General features: G+C 33.1%; 5 protein-coding genes across 6 annotated transcripts; 4 read left to right on the top strand and 1 right to left on the bottom strand.

Annotated features, from left to right (window-relative positions):
- Positions 1 to 2,891: 2,891 nt before the first annotated feature.
- On the bottom strand, positions 2,892 to 5,429 carry LOC108968841 (5-aminolevulinate synthase, erythroid-specific, mitochondrial). Its single transcript, XM_018933140.1, has 2 exons — positions 4,071 to 5,429; positions 2,892 to 3,456 (listed from the first exon to the last, which is right to left on the bottom strand). Exons 1-2 carry the CDS (start codon positions 5,332 to 5,334, stop codon positions 3,065 to 3,067), a joined length of 1,656 nt encoding a protein of 551 aa, XP_018788685.1. The 5' UTR covers positions 5,335 to 5,429; the 3' UTR covers positions 2,892 to 3,064.
- Positions 5,430 to 5,847: 418 nt separating this feature from the next.
- LOC108968844 (alpha-catulin) lies at positions 5,848 to 11,143 on the top strand. Its single transcript, XM_018933143.1, has 7 exons — positions 5,848 to 6,027; positions 6,685 to 6,802; positions 6,940 to 7,120; positions 7,548 to 9,064; positions 9,714 to 10,022; positions 10,160 to 10,366; positions 10,717 to 11,143. The coding sequence occupies exons 2-7, from the start codon at positions 6,776 to 6,778 to the stop codon at positions 10,843 to 10,845; spliced, it is 2,370 nt and encodes a 789-aa protein (XP_018788688.1). The 5' UTR covers positions 5,848 to 6,027; positions 6,685 to 6,775; the 3' UTR covers positions 10,846 to 11,143.
- A 2,030-nt stretch (positions 11,144 to 13,173) lies between these two features.
- Positions 13,174 to 13,714, top strand: LOC108968860. The gene is made up of 2 exons (XM_018933160.1): positions 13,174 to 13,257; positions 13,400 to 13,714. The coding sequence occupies exon 2, from the start codon at positions 13,412 to 13,414 to the stop codon at positions 13,577 to 13,579; it is 168 nt and encodes a 55-aa protein (XP_018788705.1). The 5' UTR covers positions 13,174 to 13,257; positions 13,400 to 13,411; the 3' UTR covers positions 13,580 to 13,714.
- Positions 13,715 to 14,097: 383 nt separating this feature from the next.
- Positions 14,098 to 16,918, top strand: LOC108968834 (ceramide phosphoethanolamine synthase). 2 transcript variants are annotated; one of them, XM_018933130.1, is made up of 2 exons: positions 14,098 to 14,201; positions 15,488 to 16,893. In XM_018933130.1, exon 2 carries the CDS (start codon positions 15,685 to 15,687, stop codon positions 16,795 to 16,797), a length of 1,113 nt encoding a protein of 370 aa, XP_018788675.1. In that variant the 5' UTR covers positions 14,098 to 14,201; positions 15,488 to 15,684; the 3' UTR covers positions 16,798 to 16,893. The 2 variants fall into 2 exon arrangements, with proteins under 2 accessions (XP_018788675.1, XP_018788676.1); XM_018933131.1 differs by lacking the exon at positions 14,098 to 14,201 and adding an exon at positions 14,974 to 15,062 and having other exon boundaries at positions 15,488 to 16,918.
- LOC108968833 (probable ATP-dependent RNA helicase DHX35) lies at positions 14,113 to 20,647 on the top strand. The gene is made up of 6 exons (XM_018933129.1): positions 14,113 to 14,201; positions 14,842 to 15,062; positions 17,340 to 17,516; positions 17,587 to 18,169; positions 18,242 to 18,571; positions 19,925 to 20,647. Exons 1-6 carry the CDS (start codon positions 14,162 to 14,164, stop codon positions 20,617 to 20,619), a joined length of 2,046 nt encoding a protein of 681 aa, XP_018788674.1. The 5' UTR covers positions 14,113 to 14,161; the 3' UTR covers positions 20,620 to 20,647.
- Positions 20,648 to 21,676: the final 1,029 nt, after the last annotated feature.

The raw sequence follows: 21,676 nt of genomic DNA, 5'->3' as shown, positions 1-21,676 counted from the left end.
CGGGCACGGTGCCTAACCGGTGCTTGGGTGGCGCTCAAGCCGTGAGGTGATGTGATTTAACGGTCATAATGTTAACTAACGGGAAACTAGCTGTTAGCTGCTTCTATAAAAGAAATGAACGCATGGTGCCTGGCCAGAGCTTGGGTGACGCTCAAGCCGCGAAGCGAGGGGATTTGAAAGTCACGAGTGACTTCAATGGTTGCTGGCTGCCAGCTGACTCTATATACAACTGGCAGTGATGTGCGATTWTATGATGGTACCACGGTGTGTGGCGGTTTGTTGACATGAATTGAAAATAATAAATTTACGGCCACTAATTGATAGTGTTATATGATCATATGAAGTCATTGACTTCATTGCTTTATAGCAATACTCGGAATCAAAAGGAAAGGAGAGCTAGCGGACTGTGAAACTGTATCACTATGATATTGTATTGCATGCACTAACTAATTGATATTTGGTAYGTAGGAATAATATTATATATACTATAATTTAAAATAAAAACTCCCCATTCACCATCTATTTTGTGCTCGAATGTTCTTTCTTCTTGTTTTTAACCAAGATTTGTGAATCCCTATTTCTATCAATCCCGAGTGTAATAAAATATATKTCGAAAAATTCCCAGCTCAAAATCCGGTTTTGACAAGGCAGCATTTTGTGCTCGAATGTTCTTTCTTCTTGTTTTTAACCAAGATTTGTGAATCCCTATTTCTATCAATCCCGAGTGCAATAAAATATATTTCGAAAAATTCCCAGCTCAAAATCCGGTTTTGACAAGGCAGCTTAGCTCTATTCCAATTGGATAATAAGAGCCGCCGAACGGTTTCTGGATCTAATAAGAATTCATTCGGATTTTCGTTATTTCATTCCAAAATTTGGCATAGACTGCAAAAAACTGCATTTTCAAGTATATTAAATAAAAACATTCAATCCCTTATAAAACAAAAGCTCCCAAGCCGATAAAAACAAAACAAACCTCATCAAATTTTCAATATACTTGTAAATGTGTAAATGTGCAAATTTAGGTATTTCGGTTTCGGCTCAATTTTGGAGCGCCATTCTCTAAATTATTAGGCAGTTTCGAAATCATATTCTTATACCCACATCTCATCAATAGTAATATAAGGAAACATTGTCGCGAAAATTGGCTYTAACATAGGAAACGAGAATTGTTATACCGGTCATTAGGCGGAAACCACATTTTATCTATGTTAATATCGTACGACTGCACAACTGGTGCAAACTGGAAAAAATATGTAAAGATGTACATATGTATATTAAACGTTTTCTATAAACTTCCATTATATTATATATTATTTCACAAGTGTTGTTACATTTCATTACAGCTGCTGAACAGGCGTTAAATATCAACATCTGTATGTATGTATATGTATGTACATATGTATATAAATTTGCACTGGAAAGATTATGCAAATAGAAATAAAATTCAATTTAGAATTTACATTTCACGGGAAAATCCCTTTAACTGTAAATTGATTAGAATATCGTGCGGTGAATTAGCTTTAATTGTAAAGCTGATCGGTTATGGTGCGAATAAAATTGACAGCCACGTATGTATGTACATATGTATGTATGTAGTAATGCAAATTTATAAAAACGTTGTTCATTGCTGATAAYAGAACCAAACATATGTGTGTATTATATCACCTTTTAAATATTTTCATAATACAATTTAAGTCTACTTCAAAAATAATAAACCATAGAACCTATTATCGGCAAATTTATCCGAAATACATTTCAATATTAATTTGCAATAACTTTGAGAGATAATTTTTATTTTTATTATCATGGCCACTWTTGAAATCTTAAGGTTATCTGCCCAGTTGTAGTAGGTCGTGTGATTGTTTCGTCAAACGTATTTTACTCTTCAACCGGTTTCAGCTAGTTTCACCACCAATCTTGAAAAAAAAGCACATAAATTTTTTTTTATATACTTCCTCTTAACTTCATTGTATTAGCTTTTATTTRCATTGACTTAGCAAAAACCACGTGTGAAGCTGATAAGCACGTGTAGGCAGTAGCACTTAATGAGCGCAATAGTCGATAAGGTTACTAATGGCAACCGCCATTAATCACGATTACACCGGAATTAGATAAACAACTAACCTGTCTCTTATACACATCTAGATGTGTATAAGAGACAGCGTGTAGGCAGTAGCACTTAATGAGCGCAATAGTCGATAAGGTTACTAATGGCAACCGCCATTAATCACGATTACACCGGAATTAGATAAACAACTAACAAAAGTTTCCTTTTGCTTGAATAAACTAGATATGTGCATATATATACATATGTATATGTATGTATATTTGCATACATATACTTAGTAGACCTTATTCATTTATCTTATCTTACATACATACGTATACTTAAAAACTGTAAAATTAGATTTCGCGATTCACTTTCGAAACAATAAAAATATCTTTACTGTCAGCTACAAAGTGCTTAAGTGGTATGTATGTTTTTCCCCAAACCTGTTAATGATATCTTTGCACTCATATACACTGCAACAAAAGTTGGTACAATAACATGAAAAAATACCTGTTTTTGTTACACCTACATTAATGCATACGAAAATACATTTGTATATATGTATATTTATATATTTTTTCTTTTTTTGGTGACTCAACAGCCAAGCAAAAACAGCTGCTGAATGTGTTTGAATAAAATAATTTTTAAATTTTGCTTGTAATAAATAAACAAATTGTGAACGATAATTTGATAAGAAATGAGCAATTCGAGCAACTCGATTATAAATTTTTTATATTTTCTAGAATAAGAGTCAAAGGTTTACCCAACAACCACTCTCTACTAAGACTTGCATGCAATGCTGAATAATGTTAAACAATGAAAACTCCAAACATAAATATGTATTTATGCAAAATGCTGAATTTTTCGCTTGAAGCATTATTTTATTAGCAATTCTATAATCGCATTTTACTATGTACGGATACCCATTCAAAATTCAATTGATATTTGTAAATTTGTATATGTATGTGCTTTATATATTTTGTATATGTATATGTATGTAAATAAAATGCATTAAGCCGTTGCAGCAACAACTCTTGGGCAGTTCGGAACTTGGCATCTCAAATCACCATTTACCGTTGGCGGTGTTAACATATTCGATACGTTTCCTAAACCATTATTGCAGAACAAACAACCCTCTGGACAATCGGGTACGGCCATTGGTAATTTCAACGATTTCCAAGCGCGTTTCATATCGGACACCAATTGTTGCATCATTTCGACCGTGTGGAATGGAGTCGGTGCTAAACGTAATTTCTCTTCACCGCGAGCCACAGTCGGATAATTGATTGCCTGCATGTAATGTCCATATTGATGTAGTAGAATATCCGATATCTGAGTGGTTTTTAACGGATTACCAATGCGAATTGGTATTATGTGACTTTTTGTTTCTTCCACAGGAAAACCTAGCAATATATATAKAATCAATTAATATAAGCACGATTTTGTAATAAGTTATTTAATTAATTACGTCAATTATCTAAAGCAATTAATTATATAAAACTAAAATTAAATAGATCGATTTTTCTGACATCTAAGAATCGCGTGCCAAATAAGAGCTAAAAAAAAGTTTATGTATTCACCTATACACGCCTTAAATAAATATATATATTTATACCTAGGTACATATATCTATATATATCTATAGCTAACTTTTTGCCAAATTCATATGACCATGGACGTTRTCACGTGAATAGAGAAAATCGAAAATGAAAAACTTCACTTCGCGAGTATTGGTTGAAACTGACTTTTAGTTCATTAAGCACTTAGATGTATATACATTTGTAATAGCGCTCGCTATACATTSATGATTTTGTGTGCTTTTTTATATCTACTTATGCAATGGCAGAATCTAAATAAGCAAAAGGCAGTAAAATTTTATACCACAATTATTGCTACTGTTTGAATGCCTGATTCGGTTGTTAGTATATTATTACTATAAATGTATAGAAAAATATACGCAAGGTATAATAAAAATTCAATAATTTTAGCGTTAAATAATAACAAAAAAATTAATTACCTTCACGCTGCAATAAGCTTTTCAAATATTTTACATTGCTCTGATGCTTGCTGCGTAATGCACGTCCTTCGTCAGAGGCGAGTAATTCGATTGCCGCATAAGCACCGCAGACTACAGATGGTGGTAATGATGTCGTAAATATAAAACCAGCAGCATATGAGCGAATCATATCAATCAAAGTTGCAGTGCTCGCTATATAGCCACCAATATTTCCAAATGCTTTGCCCAAAGTGCCAGATATAATATCCATTTTCGGCAGCAAGCCATCTCTTTCCCCTATACCTGCACCATTACGACCGTATAAACCAACTGCATGTACTTCATCGATAAATGTTAAAGCGCCATACTCATGTGCCACATCACATAACTCCTCAAGTGGGCAAATTGCGCCGGTCATTGAATGTACGGTTTCAAAAGCGACTATTTTCGGTACTTTACGATCAACCTGTTGCAGCATTGATCGTAGGTGTTTCGGATCGTTGTGTCGAAATATATGTTTTGGCACGCCACTATTTCGTATGCCTTGTATCATAGATGCGTGATTACCTGCATCAGAAAATATATGACAACCAGGGAGTAGTTTTGCCAAAGTGAAAAGTGTTGAATCGTTTGCAACAAAGCATGAAGTAAATACAAGTGCACCATCCTTCTGATGAAGTCGCGCCAAACGTTTTTCTAACATTTCATGGTGTAGAGAGTTGCCTGATATGTTACGAGTACCGCCAGCACCTGTACCATGACACTCAATAGCTTTGATCGAGGCTTCCTTCACTTTCGGATGTGCCGACACGCCAAGATAATCATTCGAGCACCACACAGTAATAGGTCTTTCTTCTTTCGAATATTCCAAAGCATGTGGAAAAAGTCCAGGTCCAGCTAAACGATTCACTTTACGAAAAATACGATAAGAATAATCCTGCTTTTTCCTCAAAATTTGATCATGGAAAAAACTTTCATATGCAAACCCTTCAGTCACATCAASAACATTTCGATTTTCAATATCCTTTACGCAATTCGGCATTGGTTTCGTTAACGATTCATTTGGGCGTACAGCAGAGGGGGCGTAGGAGCATTGATTAGATGTTGTATTTGGCTTTGGTACTGCTACAGCAGCCAATCCTGCTTGTACTTTATTGCCATCATTACCATTGGTATGGAATTGTTTGCTCAACACAGGACAATAAACGCCATAAGTTTGCACCAAAAACTCTGAATAATTCCGAACATAATTTGCACTGAAGCGACTTAAAAACGGACACGACATGATGCAACTTTCTTCACTTATTGGGCACGTCTGGATTATGCAAACACTTAAAAACTTATGATAGAAAACTTYTGCTCGACTTGCAAGTCATAGAGTCATATAGTGGGCAAAAATGTTATCGATATACTATATAAAATTCATTACAACATTCGATCATATGTTGAGRGAGTGACCAGAGAGCAAATGAATTATATTTCTTATTGACATGGACTTAAACAATGTAAGATAGATGAATTTTTAAGATGCYATTTTGTATAACTTTCGACTTTTTCGATGTTACTTTAAGATAATAATATATATCAATGTAAACTAGAAAATGTATCATGCATGTTTTTCTCGACCGATATATTTCTCACCAACTAAACGCCTTTAAGTATGCAACATTTGCGGCATATTTACAAACATTTTAAGTAACAACAGGAAGTCATGCGCAAATATGGCAGCAACAAATGTCGTAACGAATATGTGGCAATGCCATTTGTATATAATATTTAGTTGGTTTTTCGCATTTGCGCTTTATAACATAAAATTCAATACTTGTTTTCAATTTTTTGATTTTCCAAGCAAAATAAAAAATACCTACTTAATAAAAATGTGCTCTAATTGGTTGTTAAATTATATTTGGATTGCGTCCTGACGTGATGCGTTTGTCGGAAAAGAAATTAAATAACGGTACTATTGTAAGAGGCGCAGGTGAGATTTAACTTTACCATAAAAAAACTTTTATGTATGTATTTGATGTAATGTATATAAACAAGTGCTTATATTGGCCATTAAACACCAGAAWTATTAAATTATAGTTATTGCATACATAGATATTATGGGTATAATCATATCTTTCGTAGGAGCATATACACAGCTCAAGGTGTTTAATTTTTCGTTATTAGAAATTTATAATTTACGCGTAGATTTTCATATTTAAATGTGTATGTGTGTTTACGCATTTCTGTGATGCGTACAACAAAAATATGCTCCTTTGCAACTTAATCATGGTGGACAGGCGTGCAAGTTAAAATATATACAACGGTGTATAACCTCATATGCATACCTATATGTATATGTATATATTCATAGTATAGGTTAGGATTTATATATTATAGCCGTTTATATGTATATAAATTTTTACTAAGTGGAACTTGAATATTTTTAAGGTTTTATGCATAGGAAAATGGTGACGCGAATAATTTTTTTCTTTTGGTTTAAATAATGTATGTATGTGTATACACCCATGTTTTTAAAAATTATTTGTTTTGATTTTTAATTTTATTTAGCACCTAGCTCTTACTATAATATGTATAATGTAAATAATTGGTCTAAAATGTAAAATTTCAACGCTTTTGATTATTCCAGCAAACTTTTTCGAACTTTCCAAAACTGCGCCTATATTATTACTAATCTAATTCTAAGATTTTAAACTGAATGCTATTCTACTATAACAAAAATGTCGTCGTATGAATGTGAGCGAAGGGTAAGTGTGCCGCTGTTTTGTATATTTGTTTTGTAAATTTTATTGTATATATGTAGTTATTGCTTTAAATACAAAAATTTTAATGAATTAAAAAACATAAAGTTGAATTAAAAATTGTGTTATATAACAATTTTTAGGTGGCTACTGAGAAGCATCAAGGCGGAGCTGCCGACCGTCGAGTGAAGGCAATCAGTCATGTTGGTCATGCGGTAAATTTAGCAATTGAGAGGTTCGTGACAATAGGCGAAATAATTGCCGAGGACAATCTCGATATCAAATCCGACATTTTGGAATGCTGCAGAAATGCAAGAGATGCAGGTAATTTAAACGGAAATGAAGAAGCACTAAAGGCATCGCGAAAAGTTAAATTTTTCTTATAAATTACAACCGTACGTAATATCATATGATCAAATTTGAACCGGACTTTCAAAAAAAAATATTTTCACAATTCTTTACTTTTGCCTTCATAGTAGCCTCCATATGATCAAATTTGACTCGAACTTACAAAAAAAAAATATTTTCACAGTTATTTATTTCTTCGCCTCCTGTATCAGCTCACTTTTGAAGCTCTATTCGCTAGATTTTTCAACAGTTCGATGGTCATATGCATAAATCCACGTCTTGTCAAAACAATAATGTGTTTAATAAACGTATTTGCTACGTTGTAAAGCAACTCTTTTGCGTTCTCTCTTCATATTTATTTTTTTAAACTATATTTACTCATCTTTTTTAACTTTGCTTACAGGAAAATCAATCGAACGCTTATGTGATATTTCTGCCATGGATAACATGAATTACTCAACTTTAGAATTACCTGTTTACGATGAAAACGCAATTATAATAGCTGCTAAAACACTCATATCCGCTGTAACTAGAATTTTGCTTTTAGTTGATATTGTTGTTGTTAAACAACTCCTCACTGCAAAGAGGAAAATTGTGAAAAGCTTACGAAAGCTTGAATCTGTTGTGAATTTTACCGAATTTGTACGAGCTTACTCGCTATTCGGCATTGAAATGATAGAGCTTGCATATCTAATACGAAATCAACAGAATAATATCAAAGAGGAAAGGCGCCGAGCGCAAATGTTTTCCGCTAAACAAATACTTGAACACTCCATTTCAATTTTGCTATCCTCATCGAAGGCAACACTCCTACATTATGATTGTATGATAGCTAAGGAAAATCGCGATACCGTATTTTGTCAAATCAGACGTGCTATGGATTTAATACATTTTGTTGTTAAAGATTGCATATTCGAAACGCAATTCTTAACCTATAACGAACATGCTGCGAAAAATATCGGCGGCGAAACTGTACAATCATCAACGAATTATTTAACCTTTTTGTTGGAGAAATTTCGTTCGAAACCGTTGGACGATACCAAACCTACTACTATGTATATAGGTAATAATAATTATTCGAAAATCGCCACCTCAACTACGTTAACCGAAAAGAAATGGAACAATGAATACACTAGTAAACGTCGAAATTCGTTTGGTAGCGAAGATGAGAGTCTTCTAATAGGTAATAATTATAAACAAAGTGGTACAAAAATTTCACCATTTACCGATCGAGACTTGATGACACCATTTAATATTGAATTAATCGAAGAACTGATATATGCTTTTGAAAAACTATTAGAGAAAACCCATGACTTTACAGATTCAGCTTATACAAGTCATGAAAATAGAGAACATATTTTATTCCTTTGTGATCGTTGTAAACTAGAGCTTAAAAAATGTTTAAATATTTTATATAAGACCGAACGTAATACAAGACATATAATGGATGAAGAAATTGATCGAGTTATAGGTACAGCAAAAAATCTAACACAACAACTAATACTCTCGGTTGCCGATCAGACGGCTGATCTATATCATTCGCTGAAGACCTCAGTGGAATTGGTGAATAATTTTCATTTGTTGGCGTTGAATGAGGATCCGACATCCTTTCAAGAGTGGTCGAATAAATTTCACGACTGTTGTGATCATATTATAGATGTATGCAAATTGTTACAGCACATCGCTTTTACAGAGAGCTTACAAGTACAATCGAAATGTTTAGCTATTAATTTACGGATATATGGTCCACAAGTTATACTAGCTGCTAAAATATTGTCAAGATATCCTACAAGTGTTCCGGCGAATGAGAATATGGACGCTTTCGCCGAAATGTGGAAATGGCTCATTTCCGAAATTACAAATGTTGCACAACAAATCTTAGACACTACCGGCGAACAATGCGACAATAAATCAATTAAGGTAAGCAAAAACATATTAGATACAAATATATAATCGTTTAGAGCTATATGCTAGAATTGAATAATGATCTGTGAAACGCACTTCCGACAAGCATTGACCGACATTCACAGTGAAGCCACCAACACCTTCACTGACTCCTTTTCCGTGAATGGCGTACCGGGAGTCAAACAACCACCACCTAATGCAGACGTAGAGCTGGCGTTCTGGATACTGCAGCAGATTAAACTCCTACCTATCCAGAATAGACCCCACATATGAAATATATGTCCTGCATGCAATGAGTCTCCGCATGACACTGGCCACCTCTTTGCATGCCCCACCAACCCCACCCATCTAACACCCTTCTCCCCTTCTGCCCTTCTCCCCTTTGATCCAACACCGTCACAACACAAACACACATTTCTTGGGCCTTCCGTTGGACGACGTCGCCTACAACTTAACTAATCCTTACCATCCCAACGAGGATTAGACATRCGTTAAAACAACAACATCTCGGCAGCATTCCGCCAAATTACTTTGACGATGTTTTCTGCTGTTACAACAAAAACATAAGCTACCTAAATATTACCTATAAGAGTTGTTTTTTTTTTTTTCAATGAAAATCCTTTGGAATTTATGCATTCTTATTGTTTTCATTTTCATACTCTAGAAATATAAACCGACTGCTGCACGACCGCTGTCTGTTGGACAGGAGGAGCAGGGTAAAGTGGCCACTGCTGAGACAAAAGACATGCCTGCGGAAATTGCGCCATTCAATGAGAAATGGACCGACGAAGTTAACGAAAATAACGACATAATTAAACGTGCAAAAAACATGTCGGCAATGGCATTTGCAATGTATCAGTTCACGAAAGGCAACGGCACTTTGCGGACGACACAAGACCTCTTTACGCAAGCCGAGTACTTTGCCGAAGAAGCAAACCGTTTATATAAAGTTTTACGACAATTTTCCTATCAGGTGAACTGAATATATAACTTATGTACATATGTATTATGTATGTATTAATGTAATGTATATATGTATGTATAATGTGTTCTAAGTACTCGGTGTCCAAAATATATGTAACGGTTTGTAATTGTTTGTGCTCCCTGCAGGTACCAGCAAGTCAGAATAAAAAGGATCTTTTGAATATTTTGGACCGAGTGCCGACTTTTGTGCAAACTCTACAATTTACCGTTAAAGATCACACTGTCGGAAAGGATGCAACATTTGTAAAGGTGGACCACGTTATACGAGAAACTAAGAATCTTATGAGTGTAATTAACAAGGTTGTATCAAAATGTTTTGAATGTGCGACTAAGGTAAATGATCGTTTATGAACCGTTGTGTATGCATGCTTACTTACCTACATATGCATGTGTAATTCTTTTCAACTTTTTATCTACCCCACTATGTGTTATTTTGGACAATATTATTTTAATATGTAATTTATTTTATCGTTTATTAAGTTCTACTCTACTTTCGAAACGGGTTCAATAAAGAAGGCTTGATTTCTTCGAAACTTTGATTTTTGGAACCGTACATACACTTTTGTGAGAGGAAACAAACTTTTTTGTCTCTCAATTATTACTTCTTTTTTTGCATCAATTCGTGCAATAAGCAATTGTATGGAAGGTAGCTGTATTTTAGTGCTTAATTCTATCTTTTTTAGTACAAATTGGACCTGAGTGGTCTCTCTGGTGGCTTGTCATCATCAGGCGCTTTAGGAGGTGACGATAACAATGCTGGCGGTATGGGAGATTCAAAAGGCACAACAAGCAGCTCGGAGGGGAGCATGTGACATTACGGGATGGCTCGAAGAGCCAAAGGTGATGCACGTCGGACACGCGTATCATTCTTATTATTTTAGCTAAACCTGCGACTATCTGAATATAAAATTCAATTAGAAATATACATTTAGTTGTTGTATGTAATTCATATGATGAATTGATGTTATGTTATATATATATACTAGAAAAGAAGACAAAAACAAATCCAATTTAAAATTGTAATGAAAAATCATGTATTTTGAGGTTGATAGATGTTGTTTTCCCCCTTTTTATGCATGTACAAAACTTTCTGGCATTATTGCTTATACTTACAAAATAAAAATAACGCTATATATTATGTAATTACTTCACTTTTTGTTTCTAAATATAAATAAATAAATATATACATATACGTAAGCTAAATCGACTGTGTAAAAAAATGTCTTGTACTAATTAATTGGAGTCAGCGGTTGGGAATTGTTCGGTTACGTCAGGGTTACATAGGTTTCCTCGGATAAAAAACAGCATTTTTTCAAAAAATATTTTTACAAACATACATTATTAATAAACAAATTCTGAAATTTTKGGAAGAAGTTATTCTAAACTCTTCCGGAGAAATCGTGATGCGCCCGCGTTGTCAGTATAACTCCTCACAGGATTATCTAATTGTAAAAAATACGTATTTTAGTTAAAAACTTAGCTTATAACTTGGACGAAGGAAAAAAAAAAACTGAAAATTGGAGTTTTAGCAGACATTTTGACAAAAAAATAAAATTTCAATGATAATTTAGCGACATTTTTTTAAAATAGTAATCGGAAAAAAATCCTTCGTCCTGTAAATCCTTCGTTAAGAATTGTATCTTGCCAACCGACTTCAAAACACACAGTTTCGAGAAAGACGTGTATAAAGGCGGCGATCATAACATCAAAGAATTTAAAGAAATAATGTTTGGAAAACGTCGTGTTCACATCAGAGAAATGGAAGAGGATTGCAACACTTTTTTGTTAACGCTTCGGACGTATCAGTGCTGGACTCGTTTCACGTCGAGTTGGGGAGTCGATTGACAACGTAGCTGAGAAACCTTACATTCATCAAACGCATCAATACAGGTAATGAGAAGTAGTTTTACGAATATAAAAGTCGAAGCTGTTGAATGATGTAGAGAATGGCGTAAGAAAAATTATCCGGAATCAAAATTCGCTGTAGTCGATAGACCCCATCTCATCCCAGGCTTATAACAAGTGTATGGCGAATTGAATAAAGCGTTGGGGTGCTTGTATTCCCTCAAATTCCCTCTTAAGGCGATAAGAAAAACAGTCCGGGTTAAATTTGATCAGATGGTAAAAAAGTTATGCCAATCTGGAAAAAAACTGTTATCGATTCGGTCCCAGTCAAATTTGATCAAATGGTATTATTAATGAAATTTATTCATCTCTTTTCCTTTTTTTTAAGTGGTTCCTACACGATTTAAATATGAGAAAACTTGCTGTCATTGTTTTATTTTTTTCTTTCACGAAATTGGAATTCACAAATCTTTCTCGGTGGTTGAAAATATCTTCTCTTACCAAAAGGCATGCAAAAATGCAATATATGTTTGTATATATTCCAAGGATTGATATTGATTGAAAAATATAACTGGATTAAAGACAATTGTAACAATAGCAACAAAAAAAATATTACCAATGTTTATTTACTGATACTAGGTCAGGTTGAAATGACTTGTGTGCGTAATACATATGTACATACATATGTACGTACATTGATTATATTAATATACTATACATATGCATATATGTGTGAAAATTTATTTTTATTTACTGGTTTAGTCATATACAATTACTAATTTAGAGCATAAATTGTCATGTAAAACTATTACCAATAATAGAATTCATAAAAAAAAAAACAGATTTAGACCAAATATATAACACTATATATAATAGTTAAGTATCTATGTATATAATAATAAAAACGATAATATATGTAAGTAATCTAAATGAATAATGTTTCTCATTACARTATTATTAATTTTATGAGGACGAAATTTTTACTAAGATTTAATTGTTCGGTCAGACTATTTACATTTATACCTACATATGTATGTATATTATATTGTATTACTAGCCAACTGGAAAGGACTATTTTATTTGAGAAATAATATTGTATCTTTAAGTCTGCGTTAATAGTTCAAATAAAAGCGAGTTAACTGTATTTAATATTACTCGTGCATGACCCTACTACTTCGGAATATTAGTGTGTAAGCCTTTTTCGTATGTTAATGCAATTCAAATATATGTTATCGATCTAACATGTTAACCAGGTAACCAGGTACTGATGGTGCGCCTATTTTTGACTACAAATATTTTGAAATTTGCTTTGGATGACTTTAGTCGCATTTGAAATCTTTGTCGGAACGTATTTATTTTGAGTAAATTGTTTAACAGAAGTAAGTGTTGAAAAATTAAATAATTTAAAATAAAGAAATTCAGACATTAAAATGTCAACATACGAACTTATTACTTAAAATAGTTAATGTGTTAGACATTTTTTGAAATAATTAAGTTTGCATGACTTTCTTTTATTTGCAGCAAAACAAAACCATGTGTGATTCAGCTTGTCATTTATATTGTTTGCATGACTCATGCTACTGTCATTCAAGTCTGCATTCTTGCTGTAGTCATTACAAATACTACAGATGTTATTGTCGATCATCCTATCATCGTTCATGCTGCTGCTATTTGTGGAGAAGAAAATGTTATTTACTTTAAAAGTCATGAGTAATTGATTTATTAATTGAGAGACCACTGTTATTAGAACTAACTTTAAGTCGTAAATTTTATTTATAATAGCATCATTGTATTCCTGTAAAGTATTTAGTGTAATAACTTACATACATATATGCAAATAATTGAGTGTTCGTAAATATTGCAAATTAACTAATTAATAAATATCGATCACAAATCCTAACACAACATTTAGTACAAATATGTCAGAATTTCGTGACAAATTTATTGATTTTTTGTGTAAACGAGTTAACAGTTTCCATTTTCAATTGACATACTCGTTTATGTGGGAACAGAGAGGAAAAGCTATTAAATTCGTACACACAAAATATTTTTCACATTYCTGTACACACTGTGCAAATTGAAAAATTAACTTAACACACCCTGTGGCAATGTATTTTTCAATTGAGTACGCTGTTGTGTTTCAATAATTTGCTTTTGCTCCTTAGAAAAKAACAAACCACAATTTGGTTTATTAATTAAGAGTGAAGTCTCCGTAGTCATAATTGTCAATATTGTTAATAAAGGAAATTGTACACGAAAATTGTCTATAAATACAGGAGTATTATGGTTTCACTACAACTGAAACCGAATTTTCTTGCCCCAGGTTTGTAAATACATACATATAACATATGCATTGAAAAAAAGCAAGCAAATAAACAAAATAAAAGTGGTAAATACTTTTTGTGGTACTGGCCTAAATATAATAGCTTTCGTTCTTCTATAAATAAAACGTATTTTTGCATTTGTGCTGAGTAATAACAACTGGCGTGCGCATTAAAAAAGTAATTGAATTCCTTCCATATTGATTACAAAGTATAAACGTAAGGTGTAAACATCATTTTTACGAGCATACCATGTTGATCAGGTGGTAGATTATATATAGTACTTCACTTGCAGCGAAAGCGTAGTTTCAGATAAAGTATTGAGTCCCTATATAGTATGTGTGTATATACAATTTCTTAATACATTAATTGCGAWTAAAGGTAAATAATTCGTAACATGTTATCATTAGTCAACATATGATCACTACGATGAAATACGTTATCATTAACGAGAATTATTAGTATTTTTTATAGTTCATAAATCAAAAAGTCAAATTTGAATTTAGTAAAGATATAAGTATTGGAATGATGTAACACAGAATTAATTCGAAGTATTATAACTGAAAATTTTTAGCAAGAGACAGAGTAGAACAACCTGTCTGTTTGAATTTTACCAACAAATTACTTTCTAATTTTTTCCAGATGTCGATGAAGTAGGGTCAAGAAGGGACGATTATGTTACTACTAATGAAACGGAATCGTGTTTTGTATTCAATGCAAATCATAATTTACCAATAATTGAACAACGAAAGCGACTTCCTATTCATAAGTACCGCAGAGATATATTATATTGTTTGGAAAAAAATCAGGTTTTGATATTAGTTGGCGAAACCGGTAGCGGAAAAAGCACTCAACTACCACAGGTATTAGATTTTTTCTGAAATATGTATTCCTCGAAAAAACTATTTAACTGTAGGTTGTGAGATGTTAATTTTTTTTAATAAATATTTCGCTTTAATATAAAAAAAAATATCGTTTATGATACAGTATTATTGGTAAAAGTATGTTCGTCTATTATAAATAAAATTCATAAAAAAGTATATTAGAAAACTCGGGTAGATCTTATTCTGCATTATGAAACCATACTTGGGTTTATGAAATCGATTTCTATTTCGCAATAAACTATTACCCATAGGATACAGTTATTTCTAAAAAACCATCAGTATGCTCATTTACAATGAATCACATATTTCCGAAATGCGATAAAGTGCAATATCGTTTATTTGCTTGCGGTTTTTGTAATATTCTTTATAAAGCTTTTGTTTACGTTAAGTGGTATTCTTTCCAGATTCACATTTCAACCATATWTGCTCGTACATACAACTATTGTGACATGAACGTTTATTTCCGGTGCTAATTGGAGCAATTCAATAAAAACTAAATTTCCTTAAAAAATTAACGCAGAGAAAAATTTTTATAAACTTTTACGCATATAACAAAGATTTCACACACACATACCTACCAACAAAAAGATTGTATTAAAAAATGGTGGGTCCAAGCTCACAAGTTAGTAAAATATTACTATGCCTTCTCTTCGCTTTATTGGCATTTTATATATTTATGGACATTCAGTTATATTTACGTATACAAAGATATGCAATCGAACGAGATTACCACATAAATACAACAACTTTATTAGTGAATAATGCATTAGGCGGTGAAGCAACTACGGATTATACAATGATAAAATCGGTCAGTTACTATGAGCGCCATCATATGTTATCGTGCGATGTGAATCCTTTATGTCATGTGACGGTGAAAGCTGTACTCCTTGACCATACGAATCATTATCTATTTGCACCGCTTGCAACTATATTTGACAATATCGTCGGGATTTCCCGGAGCAATTTCATCACAGCAAATATGATATCGTTCTTCCATGTAGGAGTTGCATGCATTGCGGGTAAAATGGTTTCATCGGATAATTTGGGATATCGCCGTTTGGGTGTGGTACTCTTTCAATTACGCACCTTCTTAGACGACCTAGACGGTCATGTGGCGCGCGCTAAAAAGAATATACACGGAGAACGATCTGAAGTTGGTACATCCGGTTATTATATCGATGGCCTTTGTGATGGTCTGGGTTGTATTGCCTTACTTTTGGGTATTTTCTTTTACCTGAAAAACAATCCACCACGCCGTGGTTACTCTCAACTACCAATGAGTGAATCAAAACTACCTGAACCCGTTACGAGACCTAAAGCCAAATCAATGACGCCAAAGGTGGTCAAAAAAGTTTTAACCTTCACAGGGCAGCTGCTTGTTAGCTCGACTGCTTGGAATCGCTATATCGCCGTATACCAAGACATGTTGGAGCGTAATGATGTAACGCCAACACAATTCATCCGACAGAACATAACCTTTAAATCGCCGTGGTTTTTATGTGTTGCGTGGATGTGGCGAATAGTTAATGTGCATTCCTTGCTACATCTAGTTTTGTTAAGTATATTTTGCGATAAATTGTGGGACTTCTTAAAGGCTATACAATATGTCGGTTATATTGTACTGTTAATTGTAATTTGTATCACAGAAATGCATGTTTTAGAGGCTCGTAATTTCATTTTTAACACTGTATCCGGTAATAATACATCGTTCTGATCCATTTTCTTTTTCTAAATGTCGTGTTTGTACAAAATGTGAATTGTTATTGAATCGAAGATATTTTATGTAAAATTTAACACTATATATATAAAATACCTGCAAAATATGTATACTAAAATAAAGAACAAATTGTGTTGATTTTTAATAAAACGCTAAATAAGTTATGTATTTGTGTAAGAAAGCATTTTACTTTCCAAGCGTGGTAGGTATGGGTGGATTCAATCCATATTCTTAAGGAGAAAAGCTAAAATATAAGGAGCTCTTAGATTTGCTACAAATTTATCGCTCTAATAAGTTTTAAGGTATTTCGAATTTCACAAAAAAATAGAAAAATGCAAAATTTGTAAATATTCTTAACATAAATAACTAAATAATTAATACAAAATTTCTAAGCGGGAATAAAAAGTTTAATCTCTACAACTTCTTGCAATATTTAAATGTTAATTATTCTGTATTTCTTAAAAGCTCAAATTGAATATTATTTGCATATATATATAATAATATATTGCGTTATAAATTACCCAATTTTCTTTTTCAAGTACCTCTACGAACTGGGTTGGCATACAAAGGGCGAAATCGGTATAACACAACCACGTCGCATATCCGCCATAACTTTAGCAAATCGTGTAGCGCTGGAACGTGGTGAAGTTGTCGGCAGTACTGTCGGGTTTGTGGTAAAATTTTTAGAAAAAACATCCGAAGCTACAGCTATAAAGGTAAGGAGCAACAAATTGCATAAACAAACAACATCCAACTAATCATTTATTTTTACATTCGTTTTAATAGTATATGACAGAAGGCATCCTATTGCGTGAACTCCTCACAGATCCCTTATTAATGCGTTACAGTGTTGTTGTAATTGATGAAGCACATGAACGGAATTTAATAACAGACATTATTATCGGCCTTTTGAAGAAAGTGGTCAGCAAGAGACCTACACTAAAATTAATTATATCGTCAGCCACCATTGATGCTGAAACTTTCGCCGATTTCTTCAAAACTAATTCAAGCATAATATTATCTGTTGAAGGTCGAACACATCCGATAAGCATATTTTATCTAAGCAATCCATGTGCTGATTATGTAAATGAAGCCGTTGAGACTGTATGGAAAATTCATAAGAAGGAAGCTCAAGGTGATATTTTAGTTTTTCTCACCGGACAAGAAGAAGTACTACAAGCTGTGAGTTTAACAAAGGACTACATGAATTTGAAAGACGATAACACATTGCAGCCGGTACCAATGTATGGATCTTTAACACATAAAGAACAGTTAAAAGTATTTTTTGCCGCGGAAAAAGGTGTACGTAAAGTTATATTTGCAACAAATATCGCTGAAACTTCGATCACTATACCGGGTGTTGTATACGGTAAATTTAAATTTTTTATATCTCATTTTCAAAAGAATTTTTTTATATAAACAAAACAAAATTATATTCTAGTTGTTGACTGTGGGTTTATTAAAGTAAAATGGTTCGACTCAGATAGTGCGACAGATCAGTTGGTGGTAGTGCCCACTAGCAAAGCTACTGCTATGCAGAGAGCTGGACGTGCCGGACGCACACGCCCCGGAAAAGTGTATCGTCTTTATACGGAGGAAGATTTTGAAAAATTACCCGATCGATTCCCACCAGAAATAAGACGATGTGAATTGAGTGCAATGATATTAAATATAAAAGCACTAGGAATAAGTAATATTTTGAAATTCAATTTTCCTTCGCCACCGCCGGCCAAAAATGTATTGGCTGCTTTAGAAACACTACATGCTCTAGGTAAGTGCAGATCATAAGTCTCTTTACATCAACTTCGAATTGTTAAACCACAGTGCAATCGAATATTTAACTCTAAATTAAAGCACTTACCGACATAATAGCTTGTTAGGAAATAATTTTGTTGTTCCAACAGTAATTTATATACCTTCATTTCTGTACATAATAACCGCCAGTACCGGTCAGATCTCCATGTCTGCTATGATTGTGACTTAAAAACACTAAGCATCTGCTTTTCATTCACTCCACAATCCAATTTTTAAAAAATACTATTAATATGAACCCCTTTCACATTTGATCACTTTTACGCATAATTTAATCACTCACATTCAATTTCGCGCCACGCATTTATATTATATTAATATGAGTAAGCACCGCATGACCGATGTACTGTTATACGATTGGTTTTTGTACGACAATGAAAATGTTTTCTTCATGAAATTAGTCCAGTCATCGGAGATGTCCGAGTGTGGGGACTGTCCGTAATGGGGAATTTCACTGTATACATATATTTACGAAATTATCGACAACTTTATTAACAAAAAACACTTATTTAAACTAATAGCCACTTTAATTTAAAATCGAAAAAAATTTGCCCAAATTTGCAAATTGCGCTTTGATAGTATCTCCTCACTGCAAATATTTGACGCGAGCTGTCATATTACGCGCCTAACGGGACACTAACGAATGCGCATTTACAAGGAATTATAAAAAATCTCTCATTTCTTTGATCTGTTCAAAAATCTGCATTTCCACAAATACATATGTTTAACTACTTTCCGTTTCCTATATTGTACTCTTTCTTTCAAGCGCTCTCACATTTGTTTAACGGCATTTATTTTGCGTATCACTGATAAATTGCTGGCAAAGCAGTGCTAAATAAAAAGMGATGAATGAGGCACCTATTTGATAACAGTTTTTATCAACCATTTAATGGAAAACCGTTTCATATATCGTCAGAATGTAGATAATAATAATAAAAGAGTGTTTAAAATTATAATAATAACAATAATTTTCATTCTGTGATATATTCTTCCATTCGAGCGCTCTCACATTTGGCTTAACGGCATTTCATTTCGCGAATCAATAAAAAAATTGCTGGTAAGGCAGTGCTGTATGAAAGGAGGGGAATGAGGCGAAGCTATTTATCAGTGTTTTATTATTTTATCAATTTTTTAAAGCAAAGCTTTTTATATTACTAAATATTGAGAATTATATTACTATATATTGCATAATAGACAAAAGAAATGCTAGAGCTTCAAATTTTTAGAGATTTTATGCTCATTTTAAACAGTTTATACATATGTATGTATGTGTTGATAATATACATAAACACTTTAATTTCTCTTTTTGCAGAAGCCATTAATAATGAAGGAAATCTCACTAAGCCAATGGGTTATTTCATGGCCGAAATGCCATTACCGCCAATGCTCAGTCGTATGCTTTATATGTCCGGTTCAATGAATTGCTCCGAAGAGATTTTGACAATAATTGCTATGCTGCAAGTGGAAACCGTTTTCGCTCACCCAGCTACCGGTCAGGGGCAGATTAAGGCACGCGTTGCGAAACGTAACTTCGAAGTGGCTGAAGGTGACTTAATTACAATGTTAAATGTATTTACGGCATTTATAGAAAACGATCAAAGCAAACAATTTTGTCGCACATACTATTTGAATTATCGCAATCTCAACTCTGCATATGAATTGCGGCAGCAGCTGGTCATAHTAGCCAAAAAGCATCTAAATTTACCGCTAAAATCATGCGATGGAAATGTGGAGACAATTTGCAAATGTATTACCTCGGCTTTTTTTCTCAATGCAGCATATTTGCATTATACGGGTGTATACAAGCGAATTCAGGAGGGCCTTGACTTGTACATACATCCACTTTCTTCATTATACACACTACCACAACCGCAATATATTGTTTTTACTGAACTCATTCATACAACAAAGATTTTTATGAGCAATATAACGGTGATTAAGGAAGAATGGTTAGCTGAGCTATCATCTCACTACTATTGCAAAACATCTATACAAAATAACGTWTAAATAAAAGAATTGAAATAATTTTTGTTAATTGTCCGTAATTGTTATTTGAAAGTAATTTGGCTTGAAAACTTAACCACTAAGGAATTTGAATTCAGTTTTAAGCAATATGCAACAGATTCATATTCGCTCCACAACAATGTTGCCAACAATCAATTTTACTTAAAGACCGGTGACACGTTGCCATGTAGTTAAAAACTAAAAAAATATACTCTGGCGAAACCATCGTACCTATGTACGAGTGTGTATATTAATAATTACATACATACATGTATATTATTATCGTTTGTTCACCGCCATGAATAGCGTACCTGAGCAATAAATAGGTAGTAAAAATTCCCATAGYAACTACATAAACAATTGACAAAATGAGTCATTCTTCCAGCTACAATTTCGGATTATGGCAAAGCCAAACCTTTTTATAAGGGTAGAATGCACACAGTTAAGAATTTTGGTTTTGTTCAAGATATTACACATGTATTTACAATTTGTTAGTGCTTATGAATTCTGATTTCAGCTAAACGCCTGAAAGCATGTTTGAAAATACACATACACAGAAATACAATATGCATACTTTTAGGCGTTTTTACTGTTTCGAGAGAATTCGTAAGTTTCTAGAAAAAKTATTTGTTGTTTACTACGAAATCAAAAGAGATATTTATATATTTACGCATATATGTATAGTAGTATATATGCATTTAACAGAACTTACATATATGTATATACATATATTGTATTTATTTAAGCACATAGGCATGTACCTATTGTATGTATCCATATAGTAGATGCTGTGAGCTAACGAACAACAAAAATTAAAAACCTACGCATTCCTTTTAATCAGCTGCGATTCCTTACTTGGGATAGGTTAGTGTAATGTACACACCTGAGTTTAATACTGTCCCAGTAAACATACATATATTTGAAATTGAAACAATGGAAAGAAAAATGCTCGCAACAAAAAATATRTCGGTATCTCCAAGTTCCTATGGCTCCTAATTACAGGGCAGCCATGCATGCAATTGTATATTAAACATTTTTTAACTCTACTAAACCTTTTCGG

Source organism: Bactrocera latifrons, unplaced genomic scaffold, assembly GCF_001853355.1.
Source record: "Bactrocera latifrons isolate USDA-ARS-PBARC rearing strain unplaced genomic scaffold, ASM185335v1 scaffold_230, whole genome shotgun sequence".
Classification (NCBI taxonomy): Eukaryota; Metazoa; Arthropoda; class Insecta; order Diptera; family Tephritidae; genus Bactrocera; species Bactrocera latifrons.
The sequence above is the reverse complement of the archived record's forward strand: the minus strand, read 5'-3'. Positions and strand labels throughout refer to the sequence as shown.

Coding starts and splice junctions, on each gene's coding strand:
- LOC108968844 (XM_018933143.1), top strand. CDS start 6,776: ATGTCGTCGTATGAATGTGAGCGAAGG. Junction 7,121..7,547: donor CAGAAATGCAAGAGATGCAG/GTAATTTAAACG, acceptor CTTTGCTTACAG/GAAAATCAATCGAACGCTTA. Junction 10,367..10,716: donor GTTTTGAATGTGCGACTAAG/GTAAATGATCGT, acceptor TATCTTTTTTAG/TACAAATTGGACCTGAGTGG.
- LOC108968860 (XM_018933160.1), top strand. CDS start 13,412: ATGTGTGATTCAGCTTGTCATTTATATTGTTTGCATGACTCATGCTAC.
- LOC108968834 (XM_018933131.1), top strand. CDS start 15,685: ATGGTGGGTCCAAGCTCACAAGTTAGTAAAATATTACTATGCCTTCTC.